At 45.0% G+C, this 27,679-nt stretch overlaps 1 protein-coding gene across 4 annotated transcripts; it reads right to left on the bottom strand.

Annotated features, from left to right (window-relative positions):
• Positions 1-11: 11 nt before the first annotated feature.
• Positions 12-27,679, bottom strand: LOC147440540 (Peptidase C78, ubiquitin fold modifier-specific peptidase 1/ 2). Of its 4 annotated transcripts, none has more exons than XM_086530257.1 (7): positions 27,535-27,679; positions 27,356-27,452; positions 12,243-12,338; positions 10,318-11,336; positions 10,113-10,227; positions 284-379; positions 12-149 (listed from the first exon to the last, which is right to left on the bottom strand). In XM_086530257.1, the coding sequence occupies exons 1-7, from the start codon at positions 27,588-27,590 to the stop codon at positions 66-68; spliced, it is 1,563 nt and encodes a 520-aa protein (XP_086386383.1). In that variant the 5' UTR covers positions 27,591-27,679; the 3' UTR covers positions 12-65. The 4 variants fall into 4 exon arrangements, with proteins under 4 accessions (XP_086386383.1, XP_086386384.1, XP_086386385.1 ...); XM_086530258.1 differs by having other exon boundaries at positions 12,243-12,357; XM_086530259.1 differs by having other exon boundaries at positions 27,346-27,452.

Consider the following 27,679-nt stretch of genomic DNA (forward strand, 5'->3'; position numbering starts at 1 on the left):
AAGAAAGTCTGACATGACGTCTCGGATGTCAAGAGAAATGAGAAACATAATAGGCAGCTAATTATCTAGTCAAAAATTTGCTCGCTACTTAAGATCTTCAGCTGCTTCAGCTCCTCCCCTTCAGCAACTCCCGGTTCCACATAACAAACCTGTTAGCAAAACATTAAGATCAAATACCCAACAATACATAATTGCAAATACTCAAGATCTTCTTTAATTTGGGAACGATGCGGTAAATCCTCGTCAATGTGGATGTAACAGAGGTACTACGCAAGACGATAACCTGATATGACCGCTTCTTTAAGGTGTGCACACCGCGCTTGATCATCCTCTGCCAATTCTTTCTAGATCTCAGTGCATGTAAAAGCTCTCCCGTTTTCTGCAAAGACAAAATAATCAGAAGATGTTTGCAGTAAAACCTGTGCAAAGCACCATACGTGAGGAAATCCCCATTAGGAGCTCATAATCAGACATAAAAACAGAGGTTAATCACAGCGCCAAGGAGAACCAGTTTATTCAATGAACGTAGCTTGATCTGTACTGAAAGCAAACACACTCCCAAGAGGCACAATGGACAGAAATTGCAAGCATTGCAAAACTTCTACGAGGCCATAGCCTTCAAGAAGCTTTTGGTAAGCTATCTCACAAAAATTAAAACACTTTTTAATTACTCTTTCCAGCTTCAGCTCTGTCTATCCAAACACTCCTGCCCATTTGGCATCTTCGAACAGTCCGTTGTCAAACAGTGGTCAACACGCACGATCGTGTAGAGTTGGAGCCATCCAATCTTAGTCCATTACAATTTGTACTATTCCAATGTTCGTACATCATGTACAATGAAAATTAAAGTGCGAGTGATCTAAACCATTAAAAGTAACCAGCATGAGCAGCTACAAGAGCCTTAGGCAAGTTCAAATGGTTTAATATGTGGCCTTATAGCAATCAACACTATCATCAGGCTTACTTTTCAACTGGAAGGCCTTTTTGCCAAGGGGATGGAATATACTTAGCCATCCGAGTTTACTGATGGTGTGATTCTCTTTGAGTCTCGAGTTCCATGAGATTCGGGCCTTGCTATTCAATTACAGAGGAAGCAGCTTTACTCCAGGTATCTCAGATTTCTTTCTGGTGATACTCGTTCTCATTTCCCATAATTGAGCAGGCGGGGGGCTTCCTATCTTAGTGGAAGTACTCAGCTCTAGCTCTGGAGCTTTCAGTGACGGTGTTTGCTCTGTTCCGACGTGGGGTTGAGACAGGTGTTACCTCAGAGCGTACTTTTGAGGATACTTCTCTTTAAGAGGGGCGGACGTTCTTCTTTAGCCATTTCAGTGGTTGCTTTGTCTTTCGGATTTGCGGTGTGATGGTTGCTCTTCCCGATGCATCCGAGAAATAGTTCCTATGCCTCGTCTTCCAGATTGATCCTTGGAGACTACCATTCAGAACACTCTTTCCTTACCCTTAGACGAACATGTTATTTGGTACAGGTGGATAGTGGTCCTTCTCGGACTAGGAACCAGTTACAATTAGCCATGGCATTCTTTAATTGGGAGATGGTCTTCTTGGTTCTCCCAGATATGGTTCTAGGTTCCACATGTATATTTTCTTTCGGATTCACCTACCTTAGGTGATCCAATTACAAATGTAGAGACTGTTGAAGGGTTATGACAATTATCCATGGTTCGGGAGTTCTCCCTTTAGAGGGGGATGTGGAGCTAGCTTGGGAGTTAGTTTTCGGGATTACTTTCTTACAGGTTTAGTGGTTCCATGTGCACCGGACAAGATTGACACTCTATTTGGTGGCTTTCTCTAGCACCTTGTTCTTCTGTTGCAGAGCTTGGGTGCAGGGTCTCTCGATCTTGCCGCGTTAGCTACAGTCTCAGTACTGACGTGTGTTCCTTCGTGTTGGATGTTTATTCCCGATTCACTTTGAGAGTGGGGTGATATTCTCTTGGGTGGTGTTCTAGACAGTTGAAGGTCAATAGCAGTTTCACTCTCAATTCCGATGAAGTTACTTCAGATACACTTTGTAGTTCAATAGTCTTGGATGTCCCATTCTTGGGACTTCCCGTAGCAGCTTGGAGATTATGGCATGTGGTATATGACCGGAGGTGCACATTTCCAACTCTTTCCTCGAAGATGGAGTACTTTAGAGTTTGGAAATGATCCGAATACCAGTCAATAGTTTATGCCTTTACCCTCACTTTTGATGCATTCTCTTGGAGTGGTCAGCAACAGTATCTTTCGCATTGGTTGGTTGTGCGACTTGTGAGTCGATTGGGTTGAGGAGATTCTTGATAGAGCTGATTTATTTTCAGCAAACAGCATTTTACTTCCTGGACATATTTCGGGGGTAGTGGTTGGATGATACTACGGCGCCTTGTATTGTTCGACCTCGGAGTTTTGTAGCAGATATCCTTGTCCACGAAACCCTCTCTATCCAGTTGCAGATTGCTCACTCCAGCTTCCTGGTCCGTCTTCCTTACCAAGAGCTGAGAGGGGGTGTTAGAGTTCTTGTATCTCTTTAGATCAGTCGGTCCCAATTTCTCCCACAGACAAGTGTTAGGCAATGAGGGCTGTTTTGTGGCTGTGCCTGGCCAGTGTGAGGTTGTTTTCTCTTGTCGGGATATGTTTAGCCATGTTTAGCCTTGGGTTTTGGCTTGGTTCCATGGCCATGCAGCATCCTGACGCCCTAGGTATTTGTCCCCAGTGCACTATGTTGCGCACCTGTCCATTCCCCTAATTTTCCCTATTTTTGCCCCATGTCTACAGTTGTGAGGGCTGGGAGTCTAGGTCGGGTAGCATCTCTGATGGTGTATAAAGGTGAGCAGGGGGGGTTTCCCTCAGGTAATCCAGACCAGCCCCATTGGGAGGCGCCCTCTCAGGGGTGCCCTTGAGGGCATGCAGAGGAGGCCATCGGGCGGTAGTGAGAGCAGCCATGCTAGCGTGTTTGGCATCTGCCTCTCTTGCGTTTTTGGGCAGCCTACGAGGTGTTGCAGATCTCCATCATCAGCAACGTATTCCATGCCTACTCGTGGTCAGCAGTTGATTCTTTCCCTAGCGTTTTTGCTCAGGGCAGCTTGAGGAGGGCTTGGAGAGGAGAGATCCCAGATCTCCTAGGCAGGCAGCCATGCTTTGATGGTCGTCTCTCTCCCTCCATTCAGATTTGCCTTCCAGCCACCAGGAGTTGTACATTGCTTTGTTCCCAAAGCTTCTTGGGGTGCTGGCTAGTGTGACGGTCAAGCCTGTGGTCGCATGTGCAGGAGCAGTTGGTAGTGTCAATAGCAGTCGCAGTTGTGTGTACCTCGGGTCTATCCATAGGGCATGTCCGGACCACCCTTGGGTCACTTGTATGAGCAGCTTGTTATCACAATGGAGAGCCTTTCCCAGATCTCTCTCTCTTCTTCTCATGGGTATGTGTGTGTGTGTGGGCGCGTGAGTGTGTTAATAAAAAGTGGAAAACGGTATAACCTTTCTATCACCCAAGTGTGGTAGATTGGTTATGCCTTTTCCCTCTTGAATAACAAGTCTTGAGTTCAACTCTCGTCGGATAGATCTTTGAGGTCTCTTGGGATAGTTTCCTACGACGTTAAAATCCTTGTCTTCTCGTGGGTGTGTGTGTGTGTGTGGGTGTGTGTGTGTGTTAATAAAAAGAGGAAAATGGTATAATCTTTCTATCACCCAAGTGTGGTAGATTGGTTATGCCATTTCCCTCTTGAATAACAAGTCTTGAGCTCAACTCTCGTCGGATAGATCTTTGAGGTCTCTTGGGATAGTTTCCTACAACGTTAAAATCCTCTTCTTCTTCTTCTTCTTCTTCTTCTTCTTCTTCTCTCTCTCATTCTCAGATGTCTTGTCTCTCTCTACCTCAGTGATCTCTCTTCTCCACAGGTGTGCCTCGTTCATGTGTGTGGCATTGTAGGTGTTCTAGATCGGAGTCGAAGTTTCCACCGGATCTCGAGCCAGTTCTTGTCTTCATTGCATCTTCCGCTGCCACCTTTGACACCTATCACATGCTGGTTTGTTGATTCTAAGATCCGGCATAGAAAGCGTTGCTCTCTCAACAAGGTAGGGTATCTCTCTCTCATGGCAGAGTAGGACTTGGCCACATTTATAGTGCTCCTCATCCTCCACCTACCCCCGCTGCTCACTATTTTCCTCCTCTCTCCATAGTCTTCATATCCTCTTGTCACTACAGATCTGAGCTGCTCTGCCAGTCTCTATCTCCAGGCGATGTGACAAAACCCTGAGCTGACCAATCACCGCTCTACAGCCATGTGGTAAGAACCCCCTCCATGTATCTGGATCTCTCTACGAATCCATCCTCCAAAATGTGCATGAGGCGCTCTCTATAGTATAGCATCTTCGGAGGAAGGGGCTGCTTGGATGATACCCATGTCTCTCGTACTTATAGTTGCCAGAGGTCCTGTTCCAAAACTCTGTTCCTCTCACCATGTGAGAGGTGGATGTGTGGTGCATCTCTATCATACTGGAATGGGGGGAGGCGGCAGTCCGTCTCTAGTCCCTGATGTGCGAAGCGTTGTGTGACCTGGGCATACCCAAACCCTCTATTTCCTGCCCCAGCCGACTCTTTCTAAGCCTTGAAAGCTCTATATGATAAGCGGTCATGTGACAGGCGCTCATGTAACACCTCTCTGGATCTATCTAGAAGGCATATGGTTTGAAATAGGCCCTTCACCAACATGAGTGGTGCCCGCAAACTCGGCTTGAACAACATCATGCGGTATTGGGGAGAGAGAAATGAAAATGAAATGAAATGTTATATTAACGTCTTCAAAAGGCCAAAGTGACCTATGAGACCAGAAAGTTACAATGTGGTGGATCTGATACAAAGTCAGAGTAACAAGGTGACAAAATGACAGAGAGAGAGAGAGAGAGAGAGAGAGAGAGAGAGAATGAAATGAAATGTTATATTAAACGGCTTCAAAAGGCCAAAATGACCTATGAAACCAAACTGATACAATCTTGGTGGATCTAATTCAATGTCTAGGTACAAAAATTAAATGAAGTAAAGTGAAAAACTAAAATCTCAACTGCTAGATGTGAACTAAGCAGCTAGTTGGAACTCTATAGGATATGAGTTGGGGGGGGGGGGGGGGGGGGGGGGTTGGGGGGGTGTGTGAAAGTAGTGACTGGGGGCTAATACAACACAATGAAAGAGCTAAATCATAGGAGATCCATCATCAGTCGTTGGCGGATCTCATCAATCTCCTACATGGTCAATAGTCTGACCGGCCTCGTGCATGTCGAGCCAAAGTGATCCGAATCCTCTGATGTAGCCTCCGTCGATGTTGTGTCGTCCTTCGTAGTTGTGGGCATCTAGATCTCCCTAGCTCGGTCGCTCGATCGATCAACGTGCCTCTTGTGTGAGGAGATTCTGAGCGCTGTTGTGGTAGTTGCACCTCTGGCTGCCCAGTGTCCACTCTAAAGAAGTCTGTGATCCATCTTTGAGACTGGCTAGCCTCTCCTCTCATCAGGCTCTCTGTGTTTGTGCAGCTTGAGCAAAAACAGACCCAGACATCTCTAGTCCTCATACCCCATGACTCTAGAGAGTGGTCCAAAGCCCTCTCTGAACAAGCAGTGAAAGTGGCCTCTTATCTCATAGTAAACTGGGCAGTGGCATGTGTAGTGCAACTCTATCTCAGGCTCCATCTGACATAGGGGACATGTCCTGGCCTCTGATGGTACACCGCTGTATCTACCAGTCTTGATCCGAAGTTGGTGTGAAGATGTGCGTAGATAATCTGGCCAATAGCACATTGTATCCCATGAGATAAGTGGGTGTCCATGTATCTGGGCCTCGTCACAAAACCATCCTTAGTAAGCTGAGAAGATGCTCTTTATAGAAATCCATCTTCGTGACCAACTCTTGAGCCGGGTGTATCCACAAGCGGTGTAAAAAGGAGACTGATCTAGTAAGCGCCTCAACCACTAGTGGGGGGGCAGCTAGCTATGCTCGAATAATGTCCTGTGGTACTGGAGCCTTGGCTCTAATAAGCCGCGACATCATAGAGACTAGAGGCTTCTCCATGTCTCCCCATCCATCAGTGCGACCCGACCTCCCGTGAAGGTCCAATGAAGGCTCCCATTTCTGAACTCTATAGAGCAATGCGGAAGCCACCAAAGTGTCAAAAGGCCAGAGCTTCGTCCGAGGCTCCTGAAACTAAATATGCGAACACATCCTCTCCAATCCACCCAATGCTGCATGTGCTCTAGTCAGTCTAGTGTTTGCTGCTCTCCTCAATGAAAATGCTGGTCCACTAAAGACCACCCCAAGGTAGGTGTAAGCATTTGTATACTCCACTGTCTCATGGCCGTATGTGAATGTGGGTATTGATCTCATGGTCCATTGTGGGGTGGTGTTAACAGTTAAACACCATAACCTTGGTTTTACCAAGGTTGACAGACATACCATTGTCGTGAGCAAAGCATCCAAGTGACGTTGCATCCTCTCCGAAGAGTCGAAGATCAACACAATATCATCAGCATATAACAATAGTGGAATCCATGTCCTTGCCAACTGTGCACCTCTATCACCCTCTTTCTCAATATAGTCAGAAACCTCATCCACGTACATACCAAATAGAGTAGGAGAGAGCGGGCAGCCCTGCTTCACCTCGATAGTGAACTAATGTAGATAACCCCTCTGAGTGCGTACATGCCCCACTACTAACCTATATAATGCCATAATCCCCCAAATCAGCTCTGTGGGTACTCCCATCGCCTGTAGTCTGCACATCAATCTAGCTCTGGGCACCGTATCAAATGCTTTGCGGAAGTCCATAAAGCTACAAAAGGTCCGTTTCCCATGTGATCTGCCCTCCTCAATAATGGCTCTGAGTGTCAGAATGTGGTCAAGAGTAGAAAAACCTCTCCTGAACCTTGCTTGCCCGGCTGCGCTATACCCTCCCTCTCTGCCCATCTACTCAGCTGCTGCTCAAGAAAGGATGCGTACAACCGTGACAATGTGTGTCCAATCATGATAGTGCAATAATTCCCAAGCTCCATAGGGTCTCCTAACTTGAAGATAGGTACAATAGGAGATAAACTCCAAGTATCAGGCAAACCCTCACACATGGCACGATTGAACATCACTACTAGAATCTCTGCGAGAAGATCCTTGGCATGTATAAAATGTTCAGCCACTAAGCCATCATGATCATATGCTCTCCTAGTCCTCAGCCTATCAATGGCCTTCTTCACCATCTCAGCGGTGAAAAAAGCACATGTGTGTGGGCATGGCTTGGGGGGGTCGGGAAGAGGCGGTTGTCCAAGAACCGTGTACAGAGTTGATGCATACTGGCCCCAAGCCTCTGTAGAAGTAATGGCAGGAGGGGAGGAGTGCTCGCCATGCCTCACCTGAGTCTTGACTCAAGAATAGTTGATATAGATCCTGCTCTAGTCGAGCCAAAAATACCCTCTTCTTCGCCGCACTAGGCGTCAGAAGGCAATCTGTGACTTTTTATGAGTGGTGTCCCCCAAAAGCACCTCCCTCTGAAGCCTGTCTCTAGTCTTGCAACACTCCTCATCATACCAGCCGTTTTGGGGCATGCTCCCACAAGGTCGTCTCCGCTAAGGCTGGGTGTGTGGGTATGCCTTTGCTACCGCATCATGCAATGTTTGTGTCAATATAGTAGTAAGCTCCTCTAGAGGTCGCCCTGGCTCCTCAGTGCACAGGTGTCTGTAGATCCCATCTATGTAGACAAAGTCCGTCTCCCGTGTAAAGGTGTAGCGAGTAGGGGTTGCTATCCGTGGTATGTGTGCTACACTAAATTGGGTCATCGACACAAGGGCATGATCTACTAGAGGTCCTTGATACTAGAGATAAATCTCGGCTGTGCCATGACATAATCCACTGTGCTGGCTCCATGTTTGTGTGGAAAGCATGTAAAACCTCCCGCATCAGGATATCTCTGTAGGCCATTCAAAATGGCCAATCCATGTGCAGTCCCCATGTCTATCAAGTGCCGTCCATACTCGGTATGCTCCACATCTTGTGATATTCTAGATAGGCCCATCTCTACAACATCCAGCTCCCTCAACATCTCCTCTGAAGTATCATAAAATACTATCTGGTGATGGGCAATCCTAGCATTGAAGTCCCCCAGGATGATAATGTCACCATCCCTAGAGAACTCCATATGTCATCATCCAAAATAGAAAAGGGTGACTGTCCTCTAGGTGGTGCATATACTGACATACTCGGAGGAAAGTAGCAAATAGCAATGTAGAGGTATCTGCATGTCTCTCCCCTCAATCTTACCCATATGTACCTAGGTCCTAGCCTGCTCATCCCTACGGGCTATATGTATCAATGGTTGCAACTCCTCCCTGAATAAGACTGCCACTCTCCCTGAGCCCCGTCCTCTATGCTCTGATCAAGTTTCTTGTCTCCACACACACACACACTTTTTTTTAGTGAGTGCATTTGATTAATGTACAAGTGGGAAACCTCCAAAGAGGGGAAACCCACAACAAGAAGTCGATACATCAGTACACACACACACACACACACACACAGAGCTTTATTAACGTCTTCTAGAGGCCGAAGTCACCCTATGAGATAGAACAATGTACATGTGTGTGTCCTCTAGATTCTGGATATCCACCAAAAAAAACAAAAAGGTGCTGAAAATAAACATGCTACAAAATATAAAGTAGACTGAAGTGGGGTGTACATGAGTGATGTATACATTGTGTACTGGGGATGAAGGGGTTGGAAGAGTGAAGCTATATGCGCAGGTATTTATAACCATGCTATGCACAAGACTAGCTAGCTCTATCCGGTACCATATCTCAGTGTGTAGGATGTCATGCCTGTGCCGGTAGAGAGTAAAGAGACCCCACAATATAGCAAGAATCAGCTATTTGGCGATGTGAGGGGAATCAACTGCCAAAAACAAAGCAGATGAGGGACTGATGGAGCAGGTTGTGATCCAACAAAATGCCTAAAGAAGAGGCGAGGCTAAAAATGCTAAAAGCCCCTAGATGATGCATGTACTAAAATGGAGCCTAAGCGCTTCTTTTATAGTTTGACCAAGAGTTTTGCAGATCAGTTTGACCTGCTTTTGCAATCTTATAACTTGTGCACTGTGCACACATAGTTTCGAGGGTGTTGCAACTCATTTTTCCCAACCTAGTGATCCGTTTGATGCAGGATCTAGCCCACAACTTTGCCCTAACCTAGGCTACATCCTAGTGTTTCCGGATGCCCATCGACATGCAATAACAACCGCCAAACACTCGTACAAGCCAAGTATGCAAACAGGATACAGATTTTTAAAAAAAAAACCTAATTCATGGACTCATCTTGACATGTAGCACCTGTGAAAAAGCTCCAAAAAATGCCAATACAAATGGCTCTATAGAGTCTAGACGCTATTTGGCTCTGAAAGTATCTATGTGGATAACAGAGTCAATGTGTAGGTCACAATGGCCCACATTCATCAGGAAGGCATGAGTCGTTGATGGATCGCCAACACCCCTCAGACTTGAACCCACCACCTCCTAGCTATAAGCGCACTTCTTGATATGTATGTGAGTATTTGTAATGATAAAGCAAAAGCGTTGGGTGGCCTTCACAGGTAGTTTAGTTTTGGTTCACTTGGGAGTTTTTTTGGGCAACAATGAATCTGTATTGAGCATCACTTGCCCAATTCAACCTCATACTGGGTTGAATTTGAGTTCACTTTAAATATTGATCTGGGATGGTGGACATGTGATACAATCGCATCATCTATTTGATGACTAATTGACACTCTTGCATGAAAATTGGTCGCCGATAATCTCTCAACATTTTTTCTAGCTATATTCATTGCTCAAACTCAAGGTCAGTCTGGAATCGGCTGAAAAGCTTAAGCATCAAGACAACAACATGGTTACAGATAGACAAAAAAACAAAAATAATGATCCAGATAAACTGCAGACAGACAGCTACCAAACGATGGTTTGGGATTGAAGACCATAGGTCATGTTTCAACTTCAGGCATTCAAGTTGCAGCTTGTGCAAATACTGGTGTGTGTGGCAGAAAAATAGCTAACTAAAAATTATTGTGAGACAATAATGGTTACTCAAATAAGGCTTTCAGACTTACATTGGAAGGATCTAACACAAGTAAAAAAACCTCCTCCTTGGATGCAGCATTCTTCTTCCGACGCTGAACTCCCACTATAGTTCTGGAATGGCCTTGATGTTGAAAGTATAACGGTCTGCATATTCATGGTTTGAAAGCAGGCATTTTCTCAAAAAGATTAGACAGTAGATGGACCAGAAAACTCAAAACAATTTTAAAAACTTACGAGCGGCAACTTGCAGCAACATGACCTTGAAAGAGGTCCAAATATGTCTTTGAAGTGGTGTCTTTGATTCCATCAGTAAAGTAATTCCAAACCCACTTGACAAGAGAGTCATGAGTTACATCTTCATCCCTAGCAACCTCTTGTTTTGCAATTGTACCTTTGCTGGAAACAACTCTCTCACAATCATCTGCTTTTGCATCACTAACTATACATGAAGAACACAAATCATAATTTTCTCTCTTCTTGCTTTTGAACCGTACACCTGTGATGGGATAAACACCACATCCATCACCCTCTACATTCTGATGAATCTCTTTATTCACAGGCAGTTCATCCAACATTTCCCTCTGTGCGTTGTCGGGCCTGGAAATCTGTTGCTGAAACCATCTATCAATTGTGACCTGACCTTTCTTTCTCAAATTTCCACCGGCAGCACTGAAATCAACAATTCGAGCGCGTAGACCAAATGATCTGAATAAGGTGGCACATTCTGAAGTCCCAATCCATTCTTTAGAACCATGAATCCGAAATTGAAAAAATTCAGCACCAGGTTCGTCAAAACCACATGCCCAAGCAAATTCAAGCCATTCTTGAAGAGAAGGAATGTCCGGAACAAAACCTGAACCCCCAAAAAGTGCTTTTTTTGCCCACCGGTATGTGAGTAAATGAGAGCTCAGCATTTGAATGTTACGCCATCCGCAACCCCACCCAATATCTTCAGACTTACAGGTTTCGAAATGATCAACATGAGCTGAAATTACTGTACAAGATGGGCCTTGTCTTTCTGAGTATAAGCAATCCCTTATTAAATTCATAATTCCTTCTTCAACATGAATATAGCTGCCTCTTTTCTGACTTGAAGTGAGAGACTCGATATCTCTGCCACCATCATAACTTGAATCACGCCTGGAAGTACTGGCCCAATTTTCTAACCTGAGTTTTTTTATAGGAGCCTCGCCTTCCTCACAGTTAAACTCAATCTCCTGTTGTATGTAGTTATTCAACTGACCAGCCTGGATCTGGCTCCAAAAAGGAGCCCCAAAAATACAAACTTTAATAAGGAAAAGAGAATAAACCTTACTTTGTCACAAAAAGTCATGATGCAAAGATGGACAGCATCAAGGAAAACAGCTGGGGGTCTTCAAGCACTCTGAGAACCAGACAATAGCAAATAGCTCCTAGTCACAGCAAGAATCCTGCTCCCTTGCATGAGATGTGAACCTCTTCTAGTACTCCAAACTTAATCCAGTGCTCTAAAAGTTGAAACACATCAAGCCAGACAACAAAACCTAGGTAAATATAAAGTCGAGCTTGTTCCAAAAGAATAGCCTTTCTGCCTTTTTTTGAAGCTTCTAGAGAAACTGTGGCAGACACCATGGCAAGCATACACCCATTGAAGAATATCAAGGGGAGAGGCAGGGAATCTAAGAATATCCTTCCTCATGTGACCATACACATTAGAAAGTGCTCCCACGCCATTCCTCTTGATCATAAACTCCAAAGCAATAATAGCTCTCCTTTGAAATAAGGAAAGGGTTACAAGGTTCTAAGTAATCCTACTTCCTTTTTGAATCTGGAAATCTGACTACAGATAGCTCAAACAGAGTGTTAATGAGTGGAAGATTTATTGCATATACCTAGATGCATCCTAGAGTATATCCAGGCACCTTAAGAGAAACTGCAATTTTTTGAACTACGAGTCTCTATAACCATCAGCTAAACTCATCATAGACAAGAATTCATAATGTTCATGTACGGTATGAAGTAAACACTACACCTTTTCCATGAACGTTATCAATGCACAATAGTGAACGACACACACAGGCCAACAAGTAGACATGGTATACATTTAAGTCAAAATAATTTGTACGCATATTTAAACCATGAAGCAGTCAAAACGAGCTTTCAAAAATTATTAACCATACCTCATGCATTAAGCTATGGCTCTCCCATTCTTTTACAGCAACCAGCTCATCACAACTTGAGCACGCAACTGTTGAGCTGTTCCAAGACCCTTTGTCCTTTGAATCAAAAAACACCCTAGCTTCAGATTTACACCAAATTTAAACCTTTGTTAAACATTTGTTAAAGTCGCAACACAAACACTTTTTGAAGTGTTAATTGCATCTAAAGAAGGAGAGATGATACAAACACACAGGGAGAGAGAAAGAAGAAAGGAAGAAACGTGTAAGATATATTAACATCTCAAGAGGCCAGTTTCAATCTCTGCCCTTTGGATAGCCCGAGAAAAGGACGACAGGTACAAAAATAAAGTAAAAGCGCTAAAACTAGAGGGATGAATGGAGCCCAAACTCTAAAGAAAGCTGCAATATGCTCCAAGAATAAAAACACGATCCACATACCTAACTAGCTCCATTCCCCTTGTCACGTGGTAAAGGTCGGAGCTGTCCAAGAGCAAGCAGCTATGAACCAAGAGGTGTAGTAGTCTGAAGAGAATCGCGGTGTGCTAACAATGGCAGATTCCGGTCATACTCACAGTGGGCACGCCAATCAAGGCAGCTGGTAGTTATCAAGCTTCTTGTGTCACAAAGTGATGACGTGGTATGACCTAAAGGACACACTCCGGACAGGAAGAGTCAGAGCCCCGTTGAAAGATACAGAAGAAGTTGTGACAACTTGCAGAACCAATCCGAGAGGCCAAAAATGACAAGTCCAGTTTTATAAGTTGTTCCAACTTATAGGGTCATGTCTGATGGGGCCCAAGGACACAAGAACATTAAAATAAAGCAAGAACCCCTAATTTGCGTGGAGCTGTTGACGTGGCAGCGCTGTATGGACATCCCGCAAATTGCGTTGGCTGCTGACATGGCACCTGTACGGATTTCCGCGATTTGTGCTAACAGCTTTTGGCGCTACGAATTGGGACAAGATGCTATTAGACTTTAAGCTCTTCATCTACACTGCTTTTGGAAGGCCCAGGGCCTATAAATAAACTGCCAAGGCCTCAATTTCAGGCAAATTAGCTTGCGAGCACTGCTAAGACAAGGACCCTCGGACATTGTACTTTGTGAAGCATTAATAATAAAGAAATACCGAAAGGGGCACCAATCTTTGGGGCCAATCTCTCTGGGTGCGGAACTTCACCATGCCATGTCGTCTCTCTCCCAATTTTGTTCAATTCTTTCAGTTCTCTCGCATGTGTTGTGGTAGATTCTTGACTTGGAGTGTCCAAGTCTATGACAATGGTATTAGAGCTCAGTCGATTCTTCTTCTATGAAGGATCCGATCCCTTTACTCACAACACTCATGGATTCAATCGACGAATCTTGCCACGAGGGAACTGTGATGCCCGACCAATCCGGCTCAGGCGAGAACAATGAAGACTCCAATGGACATCGTCCATCTTCTGAAGATTCAAAGCAGTACGGGCCATCTCCTCCTACTGAGTAGGATAGGATGGAGATGTAGCGTCAGCAGCAGGTTGACACTTGTGCCCAGCAGATGCTTCGGTACTCCAAAGATCCACAATAAACGAAATTTTGGCCAAGTACCCGCTTGACGAGATGCATTCCAGATGGCGTTCCATCACCAAATCACCTCTGAACTTGGCAAAGAAGTCAACTACACCTAGGTCTCCTGCCTAGGAGGTGTATTCAGAGGATGAGTTTGAAGAAGCAGTAGAACGACGAGTTAGCAGAATCATGAAGACCAAGAAGTGGGCCGGAAAGCAGAGTCGAGCAGCAGAACATCCAAGCTACTTGGCTCGAAAATCTACTTTTAAAAACGCCAAGAAGGCTAAGAAACGAATTAGATTGGAAGATGATTCTAGTTCCTCCTCATCTTCTTCTGATAGCTGTGACAATTCTTCGACCTTCGAGTCCAGTGACGAGGGAAGAAAGAGCTGGAAGAGGCACAGCAAAGGCAAGAAGAAGGCATAGAAGAGTCGATCCCATAGAAGATCCAGAAAGCACTTTCAGGGTTCAAAGTCTGATGAGCCGATGTTTCCAAAAAGGAAGCAATTTTACACAACCAACCAATATGATTTTCTCGAGGATAAGAAGAATAACCCCAAAGATTTTAAGGAGAGTGGGCAAGCAATAAAGTTTGACACTCTTTCACGCTTCAAGGATACCCACAGAATCCTTGCTTTCATTGAACAGTTTGATATTGCATACTCCGAAGGACGCTATTATGAGCACTCCAAAGTCCGGAGGACAGACCTAGTGGTCTACCCTGCTTCTACAGAGGGAGGCACCAACAAAGTGGCTTCAGTTCAAAAGAGTGTTTACTTCCTCATGGCTCACTCAAGAATACAAACGTGATGTGATCACCGCTTGGAATCATCTGAGGATGACGATCCCTTGGATACTTACTATCAGAGATTTTGCGAAAATTTCTTACCGGACTCTTCTTTCAAGATAATTACGTTCAAGCAGCAGATGGAGCAATTTTATTGAGTTGTCTCCCCAAAGAGATACGAGATTATTGTCTGCTGCAGAAGTCAGAGTCCATGCAACAATTGATGGGACATGCAAAGCAAGGGTTTGCAATGCATGGGGACACTCTTACGTACCCCATAGATAGGTGACATCTCGGACCCGACAAGATACACACAGTAACAAAATGAGGGGAAAACAACAAAAGAAGAGACCCTTAAATCCTCGACTGTCGATAGAGCAACATGCCAAATACTTTGAGGGTAAATGTTGCTGTTGTGAAGAACATGGGCATGTTTTAGCCAGGAGCCCTAACAAGGCACCAAAAGAACAGCCAGAGGACAAGCCTGAGAGTTTGAGAGCGGCACGGGAGCAAGCAAAGAAGGGAAAGACAAAAGCTGGACTGGTAGCAGATTTTGTGGAGACCGACCCGGAGCAAATTGAAGGGCGAGTCCGTCCCACTTGTATCAGCTTCGGCCATTTCTAGAATGATGAAATCCTTGATCTTCTTAAATAAACTAAATGACAAGAAAATGTCAAATTTATCCGACCTTGAGAAGGAACGACAAGAATTTTTGCAAGCTCAAGCTGCTTCTCAAAAGGCTTACCAAGGGAGTTACCTCCTCAACGTCCTGAAGATCAAACGATTGATTTGATTCCAAGCAGTACGCCACCAAACCGGCCACCTTGCAGAGTAAGCAGAGCCCAAAATGAAGAGATCATGAACCAAGTAAAAGAATTATTGGAAAAAGGATTGATTCAACCTAGTTCTTCATCGTTTTGTTCGCCGGGGCTTTTAGTTCTAAAGAAAGATGGATCTTGGAGAATGTGCATTAACTATAGGGCTCTCAATAAAATCACCATCAAGAACAAATTCCCGATACCTAGGATCAATGATATATTGAACAGGTTACAGGGTTCTACTTGTTTCAGTAGAATCGACCTGAAAAGTGGCTATCATCAGATTAGGATTACTCTTGGAGATGTTTACAAGACCGACTTCAGGATGTCGTTTGGTTCGTCGAGTATTTAGTGATGCCTTTTGGTTCGTACGATGTCTTCAGGATGTCGTTTGGTTCGTACGAGTATTTAGTGATGCCTTTTGGTCTCACAAATGCTCTTGCAACATTCAACAAAATGATGGACAGGATTTTGCGAGAGTATAGGTCATTTGTATGCACCTTTTTCGACATTATCGTATTCTCCAAGAATGAGACAGAGCATCAACAGCACCTCTTACAGGTGTTTCAGGCACTAAGGCAACATCCGTTGGAATGGAAAGAAGAGTGAGTTTTTCTTACCAGAGATTCACTTTTTGGGACACATCGTCTTTGCAGAGGATGTCAAAATGGATCTGGCCAAGATTGAGACCATCAGAGATTGGTCAGTGTAATGTGCAGCGGAAGTGAATGATGGTATAAGCTCAGGATGAGTGATCGGTTAGTGCTCAAGGTTCCTTTTACTTAGCGAAAGGCAAAGCCTTCCTTGCTTAGTGAAGAATGTGCAATGACCAAAAAAAAAAAGTGAAAAACTGTGAGTGCAAAGTGCATGAGAGTGCTAGAGAGAGAGAGAGAGAGAGAGAGAGAGAGAGAGAGAGAGATAAAAGACGACACCAGATGGGGTCCCAAAACCCCCTCCAAGGACCCCTTCTCTATTGCTAGAGAGGTATTTGCTTTAAATTGCACAAGGTCTGGTACAATGCTTGTAACCCGCCTGTTAACTTCAAAAAGGGCGGTAGACTTTACTTCAAACCTTGATTTAGCTTTCACCCATTATTAGTCGTCTATTCTACCTGTGCTATAATGACACAAGAGAGGGGAATGGGATAGAGATGCTAGAATGCATCTGTATGCGAGTCAGACACTAGATTGGCCCCTAAATAGGCGCCCCTTTCGGTATTGAGGAATTTGGGCAACATAACGACGCAGAACCCTGCCCAAAACAGTCTGCAAGTAGGGAAACTAAGGAGACCACTGTCCTTGTCCCGATTCCACCTTTAATTGACCAAAACAGAGCATAACCAGCCTCTGTAATTTGTGGTTATTGACTGGTTTTTCTCTGTTTTCAGCTCCCTGTAGCCCCTGCATTGTTCCCTGCACCTTGGGCTAGGTTCCCCTTGAATCTGGAAGGATTTAGGGCATCGAAACAACCCCAAACCTGCAAAAATCAGAGTTCCGAGAATCCTAATCTGTATCCAGCAATACAACACCTGTTTTGGCTAAATTTTGGCAACACAATGGCTCCAAAATTGACCCGAAATTCTTTACTTTAGAGACACACACAGAGCACTTCGCAAAGGAAACCTGCGACGGGAATTAACACTTGAATACACACACGGCTTGGAAGCTAGAATGCCCCGAGTAGACGCCGACAAACTGTAGGCCCCAAAATTGGCGCCCCTTTCGATATTTCTTTATACTTTGAGAGGGTAAATCTATAAAGTAGAGTCCAGGGGATTCTTTGTCTATATCCAACTAGATACCACTTGATTTGGCCAAATTTCAGCAACATAACAACCCCAAAACTTGCACGAAACCAATTCCCCTGCTGGAACTCACTTCCACTGGCATAAACCCTCTGATTCCAACTCAAAAAGAGCAATTACAGCTCGCTGGAATTTCTGGTTTTTCACTTGTTTTGAGCCCCAACACTTCCCAAAAGTGTTCTCTGACAATTGGGCATTGTTCCCAATGCATCCGGCATCCATACGGCTGCAAAACAGTAAATTTCAGACCGTTGTATTTTTTGGTTAGGACCTGTTTTTGACCTAATTTCAGCTGTCAATTGTCCCTGCTGTCACCAGGAGGTGTATTTTTCTTGTTGCCTTCCGTAAATAAGTACTATATATTTTTATTTATTTTTATTATTACTTGTTTTCCTCGGAACCCTTGAAAAGGTGCAAGTGGACATTGCATGGCCAGTGTGAAACGGCTGCGGCCGAATAGGTTTCTCACAGCGGGAGTCTGGGTCGGTCAGTCTGGGACTAGTCGGGCCAGTTAGCACTGAATTCTGATGAGTATGGAAGCCTGTGTGCACCCAATGAAGTCTGGGCCACTCGGAAAGTCGCTTATAACTTTATAAGTCAGTGGGAACTAGAGAATTAACTCAAAAGGGGCAAACTGGACACATGGCGGCTCCAGGCAGTTTTGCCACTTCCAGCATGAAGAGGGGACGCCCAATTTGAGAGAGGAGGCTGATTTGACTCATAAGTGAGCTACAGTGTGTGTGTGAGTAGTGGGTGTAGGTCTACAGCTTTAATGGAAAGCTTGCCTTCTCCTCTGTCTCATGTAGCGCGATGATTTGCTCTCGTGCATCTCTCTCTCCCCTTTGGCACATATGGTAATGCCCCACTAGATGGGCTATTCAGATGAACATGTACAGTTCTGGGGGTTTATGCGCATTTGCGAAGGCAAGAGCCTTCTGAACAGGAACCGGATTAGCTAATTGCTAATCCCCCACAGGTACGCACAGTTCCATCGCGAAAGATTGCGAGTTTGGAGAGTTTTCTCGCGTGAAAACTCGTCCAATTCACAGGGGGACTGTCCCATTGCGTGCGAGAGCCCTTGGGACACGCGTAGGCATGTTCGCTCCGCTACAAACGATCTGAAACAGTGAATTACAGCCTGCTGTGTTTTTCTGCAGGTTTAGGGTTTCGCACCTAAACTACAAGGGAACACCGGGGAAGCCTCGTGAGAGCCTTGGGATGCGTGTACAGGCTTTTGGGCACCCGGCAGTGAAAAACAGGGAATTCCAGCCCGCTGAAATTCTGTGACAGCTCACCAGAAAGCTTTCAGATAGCGAGGGCTGAAAACGCAAGTTTTCGACCTGATTTTGGCAACATAACAACGCAAAAACCCCTGTAGGTCAAAAGCACCTGTCTAGGACGGATTCCTGCACTGTTCCCAATGCCTTGGACTACGTGCCCCTTGATTCTGGCATGATTTTGAGCACAAAACAATCCCAAAACAGCCCAAAATCAGCAATAAAACAGTGTTGATTTTTGTGTGTTTACTTGAGAGGTTATCACCCTCTCGTTTCCCTGCTTTGGAGTAGCAGTTAGCTACTCCTATTCCTGTTCAGGGAGGCTCTTGCCTCAGCAATAGAGCATCAAACCACAAGACTGTACATGGTCAATCTGATGAGCCCACTAGAGGAGCATAACCATAAAGAATAGGGGGGAGAGAGAGCAATGAGAGTTGTGCAGGTCATGACATCCTACACCTCACTGTACATAGAGGGTAAGCCAGCACTCCATTGAAGCTCTCCCACCTGTGTCAACACTCAAAAACGAGCTCACAACTGAAAATCACGTTTTTACCTTCTCTTTAAGTAGTAAACTGGCCTCAGAGTGCCAAGTGTCACTCATTTGTGCATTTTCCCGCTTTAGACCCTCGGGTCTAAAAACATCTCACTTGCAACCTCTGTTGACTTGACCACAGAGTAACAAAATGATCCCATGTCAAACTGCACGTAATGACGCGAAGACATTTTGCCGTCCAAAAATAGCAGTCCCTAAAAATAATTTAGGAGTTTCTGCCATTACATTCTTCTAGGTCATCTAACCCTCTTTGTACACTGCAGCCACACCCAGAACTGAAATGTAGCCTATGTAGCAAAGGATTCAGCTTTGGGTGGCCAATGACCCCACTTTGGCTAGTCATAGTCCTTGTCCAACCTTAGTGCTCTTTAGCCCTCAAGCCTGGACTCTCTCTGAACAGTTCCACACTGGCTATGCAATGCAGGGCAGTTAGATTTCCAGAGGGGTGTTTCCAAAAGATAAAACAAACGAAATTCCCCAAAGAAAGAGAAAATAAACAAAAATGGAACTGCCACTGGCTGGTGACAATGCTTCTAGATGTTGTGGTACTTGACAACGACGACAATGTCCATGACTACGACGACGAAGGCTAAGGGGTGAAAATGAAAAACGCTAGGGCTGAAGCAGGCTGAAAACTGATCGCTGGTCTAAGGCTGAATCTGCAACTGTTCCGCCAACGATGACAGTGACAATGGCGACGACGACGACGACGAGGCTATGCAAAAAACCTGGAGGCTGAATTCTGAACACGCTGGCTGAATCTAATGGCGATGGCTGATTTCAAGCGAGGATCTGGTGCGGGAAGGGGTATTGTGCCGCGAGGCTAAGGGCTGATTGCTGATGCAAAAACGTCAAGGGGCTGATGCTGAAAACATTGAATCTCTGCTAGCAAAAACGCTACATCTTGTAAGAAAACGCCAGAGGCGCCAAGTTCTACGGTGCACTGTTTGCCTATGTTCCTTGATCCGCTTACTCTGTGTCTTCTGCTTCTTCATGGCACTCCATGGGTCACATATATAGATGCTTAAGTCTCGGTCAAGCAGCATCAGTCTGGATCCACGATTTAGTAAAGCTAAAAGTCGCTTATTAACTAATAAGTACAAGAGGTGGTTCATATGCACTTTTGCAAAAAAGGGTTCATGCGGTGGAAAATGCTCATGCTGGGTACTGATGATAATGCTAGTGATCATGGGTTGTGCAATCAGAGGTTATGCAACTACTCTTAAGTGCCTAGACATGCACGTCTTGCGTACAAGCTCACAAGGGTGCCAAAACACTTCCTAGGCTACCTAAACCTTAGAAGTAGGTATAGCTTGTCCACATGCACATAGAGTTAGATGTGCACGTGACATCCCCCCCTTTTCCATGTGAGATACTGGTATCGAGTTGCATGGTTTCTTTTGTAGTATGCCAACAACTCAAGGTAATCTCTAAAAAATGCTTTTCATCAACCCACACTGCTTCGTGGGTTCCTCGATCTTTGAACTTCAAAAGGTACTGTCATGCTTGTTTCTTTGAACCATGGCAACCGTGACAAATGGGATACGGTCGTGATAGAAGAATCGGGCCACGACGGCATCCACCTCTTCCTTCTTCTTGGGTCCCAAAGGTGGCAAGGGTCCTTTGGCGACGAATCGGACCTGATGAAGATCCACCGCCACCGGGTAGAGAAGAAGGAAAAATGGGGGTCTTTGGGTCGATACCTTTGCGTGCGGGCTTGGCTTTATGGTTGAATTCTGATCCTTTTCCTCAAGCTCCTTCCTCTTCTCAACGCTTACAGTGGTGCAAAATCTCACCTCATGACCCGGCACTCGAAGAAAGTGTGCCCTCACTTTGTGTTGTCTCCCTTTCCACGTGTAAGAGCATAGCTTGCATGCCCATGCACGAGCACCCCACGTGTAAGAGCATAGCTTGGATGCCCATGCACGAGCACCTTCCGCCAACAACAAGGTGCCCTCCGAGGTCACTTCATCCCACCACGACCATTCCTTCGCCTTTTGAGTGTTGTCCGCATGGAAGGAGGGGGTTGTACGAGAAGAAGAGGCCATGGATTATCCGAGAAAGAGAGAGAGCTTGATCCTTGAGGGTTTGAGAGAGAGAGCTTGAGAGAGAGGCTTTTCTCCTTGATAGCTTGAGATAGAGAGCTTGAGAAAGAGGCTTCACTTCTTGAGACCAAGGGAGAGAGAGCTTGAAGGCTTGAAAGTTGAGGTCAAGCCCAAAGGAGAGAGCTTGAGAGCTTGAGGGTAGAGCTTAAGAGCAAGAGAGAAATCTTGAGAGCTTGAGGGTAGAGCTTGAGGACTTGTTGCATTTGTGAAGGGGTGAGGGGGAGCAATTGATATCGTGCCAGGGCTACCAGAAAACAAATATCCCCAAAACTGCCCGTTTATGGCCGTTTATGACAGTTGGAGCCTGCCAAAAAAATGATCGTTTGTAGCCGTTTCAGTACCAGATAGTCTACCGGAACGCCCCGCCGTTCCGGGCCATTTCTTGCATAAGCCACCGGCCGGAACGTTGTTCCGACGTTCCAAGCCTTAGGGAAACGCGTTCCCTGGTAACTCTATCGATTCTACATACTTGTTTTTCATGCTTGTCAAAAGAGACTCCTTGAATGGAGACTGTTGAACTTGTCTCTAGAGCCAAAATTTGTCCTTTGTGACTTAATGCATCTGCAACAGGGTTAGCTTTACCTGGAACATACTCGATCAAACCTCCAAATTGCTCAAAAACTGAGACCACCGTGCCTGGCAGTCACTCCAATGTGCATTAGACATAGACTGAAGCCATTTGAGGGCTTGATGATCAGTACGAACAGTAAACTCTCTAGCACAAAAAATGCTTCAAATGCTTGAGAGAATGAATGACAGAGAGAAGTTCTTTATCATACACAAAATAATTCTTTTCAGTAGTATTTAACTTTCTATTGAGAAATGCAACTGGACAGCCATGCTGTTTGCAACACAATTCCTATGGCAACGTTGCTCGCATCCGTCCATACCTCAAAGGGGTCATCCCAAGAGGCAAAGATGAGACACGGAGCCTTAATCATCGCAACCTTGAGAGCTTCAAAAGCCTCAATGGTTGCCTCACCCCTTTCAAAACATCAGTCATCGGTGCGGCAATGCGTGCAAAATTCTTTATATGCAAGCTATATGCTTGACACATACCTAAAAAAGAACGCACATTATATGCAGTTTTGAGCAAATCCCAATTACGAACTTGTTCTACCTTTGCGAGGTCCAACTTGACACAGTCTGCACAAATGATATAGCCCAGATAAGTAACTTTTTAAAAAAAAAGCTAACTTCTTAGTTACAATGTACAACTGACAGTCATCTAAACAGGCTAAAACCCTTTCTACATCTCGTTCCTGTTGTTCCCATGAGGCAGGAAAAATGAGAATGTCATCTAGAAAAATAAAAAAACACACGTCAATCATGTCTCCAAAATGACCTACCATGAGACGGTTGAACGTACCCACGACACCTATCAATCCAAAAGGCATAACAACATACTCCCATTGCCCCCGCTCCGTGCGGAAAGTGGTTTTGTAGATGTCTCCTTGAATACCCTGACTTGAAGGTACCCACTTTTGAGATCGACTTTGCTAAAAAACTTCGCGCCATTGAGCCTATCGAGGATATACTCAATGCGAGGCATCGGAAACTTGTTCTTCACGGTCATCTTGTTGAGTGCTCTGTAATCTACACAAACGAGCCAACCCATCTTTCTTGCAAGCGAGCAAAATAGGAGCAGCAAAAGGACTTACACTAGGGCGTATGAAACCCCTAGCCACTAACTCGGTGAGTTGCCGCTCTAAGTCTGCTTCTTGAGACTTGTTCAAACGGTAAGGAGCCTTCCTGACGGGCTATGCTCCCTCCATGAGTTCAATGCGATGATCCTCCGGACGTTTGGGAGGGAGACCAGGTGGAAGATCATCTTGCAAGAAAAGATTTTCATACTTTTGAAACAAACTTGAGTATCATTCTGGGGTCTTGAGGTCTTGCGTCACTTGAGTGGCATAGATTAATGCCACTTAAGCTCCTCGTCGTAACTCGCAATTAGCACATGAGAAATGAGAGGTAAAGAGCGGATGCCTCGCTCTTCGCGGACGACCACGGGAGAGGGAACCTTCCGGTGAGAGAGTGAGCATGTTTGCTTTCCAATCAAAGAGTGGAGCATGCTCACGAAACCATTTAATGCCAAAAATCATATCACATCCTGAGAGAGGAGAAACAACAAATTTTTGACGGAAAGATGCCTACTGAATAGAGACTAACACACTAGGATATTCATGCGTGATTAAAGAGTGCATGACGGGAGCGAAACCAGACCCCTCGATAGGAGCCGCTGGAATAGCTTATAGGCGAACTCTCTTTACAAGAGAATCGCTGACCACATCATGTATACTGTCAGAGTCGAACAAAACCACAACATGTTGACCATTCACATGACCATAACGTTTAAAGAGAAACTCATCAAGGTGCTCATTAGGAAAATTGTGGTGTGCTTTCGAGATTAATCAAAGTGCTGACAAAAGATGTGGATTTTGTGGTTGCTTTTGGGGATGCTTTCTTAGGACAATCTTTCTTTACATGACCTTTAGTGTGACATTGATAGCATCTTCCTTCTTTGCCATAAGAGGCTCTTTTTTCTCAAGTTAACCATCCTCCCAAGATTCCTTGAGTATATTTTTCATCAAGTGTCAACTTAGGTTTATCTTGAGATTTATTCTTTCCCTTAGATTCATTCTGAGAGTTTTATGCTCTAGGTGTGGAGGAAGATTGGGGAGAAGAGTTATCGTTATCCTTACCATTGGTCTTACCATTCGGTGGGTTCTGAGGGTTTTCAGAGGTACTTTAAGACAATTTGGCCTCCTTAGGCTTGCCTTTGTTGTGCTTCATTTCTTGGGCGAGAGCTATCGCCACTGCAGTGTTGTAGTCCGTAGGGTTAAAGACTTGCACATCAAATTTGATGTACTCATATAACCCGAAAAGAAAAGCCTTCTTGCTTTCAACATCCGATTTGCGCAATTGGACGCCAATTTGCAAAATACGGTTAGAAAAAGACATAACAAGAGTGCCATTTTGCTTAAGACCACGCCAATCTTCTTTTAACCGATCTAGGTACTACGGTGTCATAAAGCGAGCCTTGGGCTTGTCTTGGTAGCCGCCCCAAATGAGAGAGAGGGGTACGCCTTCCTCGGCATGCTCAAGATGCTCAGCCAACTGACTCTTGCCAAGCCAACTGACTCTTGCCAAGCTTGATACCAATTAATGGCATCACCTGATACATACATGGCAACTGTCAAAATTTTATTGTTACTTGTTTTCTTGTTAGTCGCAAAGTAAGCATTAAATTGATGCAACCAAGAATGAATCACATATGCATCCATCTTACCATCATACTTACTAAACTTCAACTTCTCAGTGACTGGATTGTTGGAGTCATCGCATCTACCTGTGCTACGTGATGACTCGCCAGTCTCCTTGAGTGGCTCGCTTTTTGTGGAGAGTACCTGTAGGACCAACTCCTACATGCGTTGGTCCCTCTGTGCCTCTCGTTCTAACTCTATAGCTGCTCGCTTCTCTTCGGCCCCTATGCGTTGAGCCTCGCGTGCTTGCTCACGCTTGAGCTGCATAGCTTCCCTTCTTTCTTCGGCCGCTAAGCATTGAGCTTCGCGTGTTTGCTCACGCTCAAGCTCCATAGCTGCCCTTCTTTCTTCACGGTCGCAGTCCATGGTGGCGCGTTGGGCCCCTTGTTGTAGCATCATTTCCATCATACACTTAACCAAAGCCTCCATAAGGTTTGGTGCAATCCGTGGCGTAGATGGGGATGGGAGAGGATCGGGGAACAATCCTCCTGGTCTGTGTCGATGAGATGATGTCGACGACGGGTACTGCGGGTTCTATGTCGAAGATGGGGAGGTCCACGATGAGGTCTATGTCGAAGACGATGAAGTCACGAACGAGGTACTAAGGACTTTGTCAACAACGACGAAGTCGACAACTGTATTGTGTCGAAGACAGTGAAGTCGACGACGGTTCTATTGCCAAAGACCGGGAGGTTGACGACGGTGTACTGCGACGAGAACAACGATGGTGTCGTCGTGAAGTCCCGGACTGCGATGACGATGACGTCTAACGATGGTGTCGATGATGATGACGTCAAGGCTGATACTAAAAACACTAGGGATTCTCCTACTGTCGCATCGCGACGGGTTAATCTAGAAATACTGATGAGGGTGCGGTTCTACAATACAAAAATGCCAAGCTGATCTGGCTCAAAACTGAAAAACACTGGTTGATCTACTGAAAATGCTGACTGGTCTGATCTGAAAATGTTGACCGGTTTGATCTGAAAACGCTGACTGGTCTAATCTGAAAGCGTTGGCTGGTCTGATTTGAAAATGCAGGCTGGTCTAATCTGAAACGCGGACTGGTCTGATCTAAAAACGCTGACGTTGGGTACTGAAGGCTGAAAATGATGATGGTTTCTTGCCGGTCTTGCTGAGAAGATGCACTGCAAGTTGCCTGAGCTCCTTCTGCTGCTTCTTCTGCTTCTACTGAGTGACCACTGGGTTTCGTTTATATTTCCTTAGCAATTTGCCCTACTTACTTTTCCAACCAAAGTCACTTATTAATAAATAAGTTAAAAAGTGTACTTTGGCAAAAAGGGTTCAATGCTCTAAAAAATGCTCATGCTAACTCACTGTGCAAGAGAGGGTATGCAACTGTGACGAGCCTGCACATGCATGTCCTACTAGAGGCTCACTCTAAAAAGCCTCACAAGGCCGGGCACAGCCACAAAGAAGCCCTCACCTACAAGATCTAGGCGGGAAACCTAAGAGATGCTTTCCAAAACGCGTAACACCTTTTCCATGAGGGGGACTGCAAATGTTTAATTGACATGAGGCTACACAGCTTTAGGGAAACTAAAGGGGATGTGGTCACAACTGCACTTTCACAAGCCTCACAAAAAAACAAAAAAAAAAGTTTGATAATTTGGTTACATCTACCATCCTTTATGGTGTCCATATATGGGGACCTAGTGTCAATGACATCAGCAAGCAGGGTCGAAGATCTATGATCTACCATCCTTTATGGTGTCCATATATGGGGACCTAGTGTCGATGACATCAGCAAGCAAGGTCATACATCTATGATCTATGGAGAGCTATGGAGAGGCCTGATTGGGAGGGAGAATCCTGTCCCCCACGAGATTGCTAGCAGAGCTTTCCGCGGCACCCATGGTCGGAGAGGCATTCACTAGATCAATAGTGTTTATTCATAACATGTGGACGCTACCAAAACATATATATGCATGGTTTGATCTATACGGTGTTTCCATGGACAAATTACCTTCATTCCATTATTCTTTAGAAACGTCATCCCTTACCTTGAGCAGATCTCACATTAACCAACCCATTAGACAGGATATCACAAAATTGGATACCCGCAGGACTTGGATTGCACCCGTACACACGTAATGCACAAAGATGTCTTTCCACAGAAAGTACCTTCTTGGTACTACTGAGGATAATTTTATTATCCAGCTGAGATACATGGATACCCATCTCTCACATAGGGTGAGATGTGCTAAAGGCCAGACGGGTGCATCTGCACACCAGCTAAAGATAGAGGTGGGGAGCTATATAGAAGTACTTTTGGAGCAATGCCTCTGTTGGCTAATTGCCCTGTCTACAACAAAGTGAGAGGGCATTTCACCATCTATTCAGAGAGGGTTTTGGGCCATTATCTAGAATTATGGACCACCCAGACCAGAGATGTCTTGGCCTTTATCTGCTAGAGATACAACGTCTCAAGGCAAGCACACCAGAGGATTGAGGTCCAGTATAGAGTCTGATAAGAGATTTATTTACCGCTTTCATAGACAGAACAGAGATTATTGGCAGGACTATTGCTACACATGTTATTCGGATTAAGAGATCTACATAGTTGCCAGGCTTTAGATGGCCCAGACTGTATCATCATATAGATCACAACACAGGCATCCGCTACAGTGGAAGATCCAGAATATATCATTGCTAGAGAGCGGGCAAGGTCTTCTCATCTGTTCACTATGGAGGAGGTAGACACCATATTGAAGAGAAGACCCATGTGACAGTTCATGGGATTATCCTCATTCTGTATATCATTCCCATCTCTCCTGGTATATTGTATTTGAAAGGCTCACCTATTGTCGGCATAGTGATTGATGATTCACCTCTGAAATCTTTGCTAAATTTTAGCTACCCTAGTTAGATTTTTGTTCCAAAGACACTCGTATTAGTCTCTCTATGGTTGTAACACACACATTTGCAAACCTGAATAGAAGACGAATGGGAGACTGATGAGGCCAGCTCCAATGCGAGGGCACGGTCCCTTGCGCTCTCGGCTTCATCCAGATGAGAGTTCACGTGTCTGACATGAAGATAGGAAGACAGGCACATGAAAAGAGCAGTAATGAAGAGTGCCTAACAATGGAGGGCAGGGTTCGTCTTACCTCTCGAGACCTGTGACAGGAATGAGGCGCCCACACACAGGGCACTCCTCCTCCATGCTTTGAACCAATGTAGATGTAGATGGCGGCAACAATTTTACTACCAAGTATGTAGTGCCGTTTTATGTCGTTATGGGTTCAACTCCCT

The sequence above is a fragment of the Adiantum capillus-veneris genome, chromosome 15, assembly GCF_014529385.1.
Source record: "Adiantum capillus-veneris isolate H3 chromosome 15, ASM1452938v2, whole genome shotgun sequence".
Taxonomy (NCBI): domain Eukaryota; kingdom Viridiplantae; phylum Streptophyta; class Polypodiopsida; order Polypodiales; family Pteridaceae; genus Adiantum; species Adiantum capillus-veneris.